The 4776-nt window shown below is 33.4% G+C and overlaps 1 protein-coding gene across 1 annotated transcript; it reads left to right on the top strand.

The window, feature by feature from the left end:
* Positions 1-2440: 2440 nt before the first annotated feature.
* LOC133821712 (uncharacterized) lies at positions 2441-4323 on the top strand. Its single transcript, XM_062253867.1, has 4 exons — positions 2441-3148; positions 3230-3598; positions 3719-4004; positions 4106-4323. The coding sequence occupies exons 1-4, from the start codon at positions 2441-2443 to the stop codon at positions 4321-4323; spliced, it is 1581 nt and encodes a 526-aa protein (XP_062109851.1).
* Positions 4324-4776: the final 453 nt, after the last annotated feature.

The raw sequence follows: 4776 nt of genomic DNA, 5'->3' as shown, positions 1-4776 counted from the left end.
ACCGTTAAAAATTTCTCATCTTGACTAGTTAATTTTCCAAAATCAATTAATCAAGTTTACTTACTAGAAAAAGAATTCACTTAATAAATTTCTCAAAATATAGGGTTTTAAACCCCATTTTAATTTATTAACTATTAATAAATTAAATCTTTTATTTTTAAAAAGAATAAAAATTCTTTAATAAAAATAATTCACTTACACTCAAAGTGGTAATTTTAGTCAAAATATGTTTTCAAGACTTACAAAGTTTTTTACTTTTTACCTTAAGTTCCAAAATCTCATTTTTTTGCACTCAGTGTGAAAACCCTATTTTTTTCACATTTTTAACTACATACTTTGTTAGTTCATAACTTGAAATTTACTTACCCAATTGTTACCAAAATTTCCCAATTCCATTATTGGTATGCCATTTAGGTCTTTGTAAAATCTTAGGTCAAAATGAACATTTTTTATTGGTGAAATTATTTTCCAACAATGAGGTAAAAATGACATTATTTTCAAGTCCTTAATTTTTTCCAAACTTTGACACTTAATAACTTTCAAACCGTTTAGTATTTTCTTACCAAATTTTATAGGTGAATACTAGGTTATGCCAATAATATGTCCAAAAAATTTAGAAAGAACTGGGTTCATTTTCCCTATACAGTGGCTGTCCAAACTTGGTTCCAAAAATAAGAATACGAAAAAAAACAGTTTTTTACCTAAACTTTGAAATAGCATTACTCACTTATTTTTAAACATTTTTTAGTGTTTCAAAAGCTCAATTTTATGTACTCAATCTCAACAAAATCACAGTATAATTAAATTTTACAAAATCAATATGCAGTGGACGCTTGACCCCTTGGAAGTCACAGCTCAAAACATGTATTTTGTTTTAAGGTTTCCTACAAAACCCTTGGGGGTTTTGGTCCCTATTTTCAAAAATCAACACACAAGCATCATAAAAATTATAAAACAACTACCATAATCTTATTACATCACCAATAAGAAACTTTAAGCATTAACTATACAAAATAATGCTTAAAACTAAAAATCATACAATAACAACCATAAAAGTAAACTTTTTACCACTTTGGTGTTCTTGCTTAAGGTGTGGATCTTCCTACTAGCTTTGGCTCCTTCAAAACCTTTTAAAAACCCTAACCAACTCCCCCCAACAACATAGATGATTAGCTGATGAAAAATCTATGGTTAGAACTTTACAAAAATCTAGTTTATTGAAACTTTACCTTAGGGAAAAAAAATCCTTCCTAGACCAAGGCTTAGCTTCCAAGCCTCCTTAGTGTTCTTGAGGTTGAATATGGAGAGAAAACTAGAGAGATTTTTCAAAAAGATAATAGTGAATGAGAGAAAGTGAGTGGTCGGTTTTGGGGGGGGGGGGGGGGGGGGGAGGGAGGGGTTTTGAAGAGTTTATACAACTCTAATTATCACCTAAAACACTAAAGTGTTTTACTACCCACTTACCCACCTGACATTATCCCTAATATTTAAATAAAATGGGATTTAAAAGTAATCAATTTTGGTCCACACCATTTTAAATCTTCACATGGCCAGCCCCCATTTGAATTTTATTTATGTTTTATATATATATATATATTTTTATAAAGGTGAAACAATATTTCCTAAGAAGAAAAGTCCAAATTGACTTTCTATACCTTTTTCACTTTTATTAAGTTTTAAACACAAAACTTAACACTAAATAATTAAATTAAATGTCTCTCATATTTAATTTAATTAATCACACAATAAAATTTAACCTAAGGTCCATTCATGGAATAAAATTTCTCATTTCGGTAAAATTAAGCATTTAACACAAAATGGCCTAAAATTTCCATTTTCTCTTAGGTTTATTATTTTTTACCAAACTTTAATTTTTATGAAGGTATTTTATGCCCAAAATATATTTGACATAGCTTTTCATTTCATTTTTCGAGATTTTTACCCGATCAGGGTTTTTGTGTCGGTCCAGGACCGAAAGTCTCATCTTGACTTTTAAATCACAAAATTTATAATTTTGCTAGCAATAACTCATGGAGTAATTTCCAAACAATATAATATTATTTAAAATAATGTTCTTAACTCGGGGAAAAAATCCCGACCCGAGTCGTTTAAAGGTACCTGAAAATGCAGGACGTTACAACTATACTAGTCCTATAGTTGAAGGGACAATTTTGTTAGTTTGGCAAAAGAAGTATGTGAATGTCTTGGTTCTTGAGGAGTATGATCAGCTGGTGCATTGTAGGGTGAAAGTGTTTGGAGTTGTTGCTGAGTTTTGCTTGACTGTGGTTTATGGTAGCAATATCTTGGAGGAAAGGAAGACAATGTGGCATAAGATGTCTAATTTGAATTTTCAGTCAAGGCTTGGCTGGTTGTGGGAGTCTTTAATTCAGTCTTTGCTCTTGGTGATCGTATTGGTTGTAGAATTTTAACAGAGACAGAGATGGAGGACTGTCAAAATTGGTTAGCTTTATGTTTACTTGATGAGATGAAAAGTTCAGGTTCGTTTTTTACTTGGAAAAATAAGCAAGAGGGGAATGCAAGAATTTATTCCAAACTTGATAGGGTGTTGAAAAATGAAGAATGGATGGATACTTTCCCAAACACTAAAGGAGAGTTTCAATTTGAAGCTTGTTCGGATCATTGCTACTACCTTATTAAGAATTTGGAGATTGAAAATCTTGGGTTTAAGCCTTTCTGGTACTTCAATTTCTGGTCTAAGCTTCATCTTTTCAAAGAAAATGTCAAACACGGTTGGGATAAGCCTATCTATGGTGGAGGTTTAGATGGTATTATGAGGAAACTTTTAAGATTGAAATATGTTTTTAAAAGGTTTAATAGGAAGGATATAGGTGATGTTCAAGCTAACTATCAATATGCTAAAGAGGTTGTTATTAAAGCTCAAGTAAATCTTGAAAAGAGTCCTTGGGTGGGGTCTCTTCAAAATGCTGAGTGTGACGCTCAAGCTGCTTACAAGTATAATGCCCATCTCTATGAGAGTTTTCTAAGACAACAAAGTAAGACCACTTGGCTCCAATTTGGGGATGAAAATACTTCGTATTTCCATGCTAGCTTAAAGAAAAGGAGGGAAGAAAATCCTATCACTGCATATATAGATAATCAAGGGGTTGTTATAGATAAATATGATATGGTGGTTGATCACTTTCTGAGTCATTTTAGAAGTTTTAGGGGAAGTGCAAGTTTTGCTTCTTCTAGTATTCAGATGGACTAGATAGAGTTTGGCAACAAACCAGATTTGGATAGCCAGCTTGCTTTGATTAAGCCTTTCTCGAGGGGTGATGTCAAAAAAGCTTTCTTCATCATTCATTCGATAAAAAGCCTGGGGCCTGATGGTTATGGATCAGATTTCTTTAAAGTTATGTGGCCTGAGATTGGTGATGATGTTTCTGGTGCAATTCTGAATTTCTTTCTCATAGGACAAATCCCAAATGAGCTCAACGACGTTGTGATATCTTTGGTGCCTAAAACTGAAATTCCAGCTACAGCAGTTGACAATAGGCCTATCACTTGTTGCAACACGCTTTATAAATGCATTTCTAAAATGCTTTGTTCTCGTTTGGCAGAGGTGCTTCCCTACTTGGTTCATAACAATCAAGGAGCATTCATCAAGAAGTGATCCATAGCTCATAATGTTCTCATCTTTCAAGACCTCCTTAAAGGTTACACTAGGAAGAATATTTCTTCGAGGTGTATCTTGAAGGTGGATCTTAGCAAGGCATATGATACTATTGACTGGGATTTTTTGGAAGACTTGCTTAAAGCTCTTTGTTTCCCATCTAAGTTTATCAATTGGATTATGGTGTGTCTCTGTGGCACGTCTTACTCCTTGATGATGAATGGGAGGATTCATGGTAGATTTAAGGGAGAGAAAGGTCTTAGACAAGGGGATCCAATTCCCCCTTTGCTATTTGTTTTGGTAATGGATTACTTGACCCATCTTCTTCAACTTGCTTCCCAAGATAAAAATTTTAAGTTCCACCCTATGTGTAAGAGCCTTAAACTTGTGAATCTCTGCTTTGATGATGATTTGGTTATATTCTGTAAGGGTTTCTTGATTCTGTGAGGGTTGTGTAAAAAACTTTTCAAGATTTCTGTGATGCTTCAAGTTTGTCTGCTAATAAGAGCAAGTCTCATATTTACTTTGGAGGTGTTGATGAGGCAAGTAAGCATAGTATTTTGGTAGTTGTTGACATTGAAGAAGCCTCGTTTCCTCTCAAATATCTTGAGATTCAATTGAGGCCGACTAAATGGAAAGCTTCAAATTATGGTCCTACTATTAAGAAGATTCAAATGAGACTTCTATAGCATCCCAAATTTGCTAATAGGTCTTAGGGCCTTGATTAGTGTGCTGAGAGGACAATAATTGATTTAATTATGTTAATATGTGAATTTAATGATTATATGATTAGAAATGCATGTTTAGGTGAATTGAATATGCATGTGGGCCCCATTTGGTTATTAGGGGCATATTTGTAATTTTAGCCCATTGAAGGCATAAATGTTATATATGTGTGTATTTTGATTGATACCACGAGTGTGTGGTGATATATTTGTGATGTACAATCCAAGATGGTCCTAATTTAGCAATTATTTGGGCATGTCGGGATTAAATGGGGATTTATAGGAACACTCAAGGGTTTAGCTGGATGTGGCAATTGATGGAATTTCCCTTGGTGACACTAAAGGATTTAGGATAGTCTTAAGGGCATTTTGGAATTTTGCAAAGGGATAGACTTAAACATTGGACAACTGAGACTC

This window comes from Humulus lupulus, chromosome 1 (genome assembly GCF_963169125.1).
Source record: "Humulus lupulus chromosome 1, drHumLupu1.1, whole genome shotgun sequence".
Classification (NCBI taxonomy): domain Eukaryota; kingdom Viridiplantae; phylum Streptophyta; class Magnoliopsida; order Rosales; family Cannabaceae; genus Humulus; species Humulus lupulus.
This window is presented reverse-complemented; position numbering and strand designations above follow the sequence as displayed.

Coding starts and splice junctions, on each gene's coding strand:
- LOC133821712 (XM_062253867.1), top strand. CDS start 2,441: ATGGAGGACTGTCAAAATTGGTTAGCTTTATGTTTACTTGATGAGATG. Junction 3,599..3,718: donor CAGAGGTGCTTCCCTACTTG/GTTCATAACAAT, acceptor TGTATCTTGAAG/GTGGATCTTAGCAAGGCATA. Junction 4,005..4,105: donor TTTTAAGTTCCACCCTATGT/GTAAGAGCCTTA, acceptor AAACTTTTCAAG/ATTTCTGTGATGCTTCAAGT.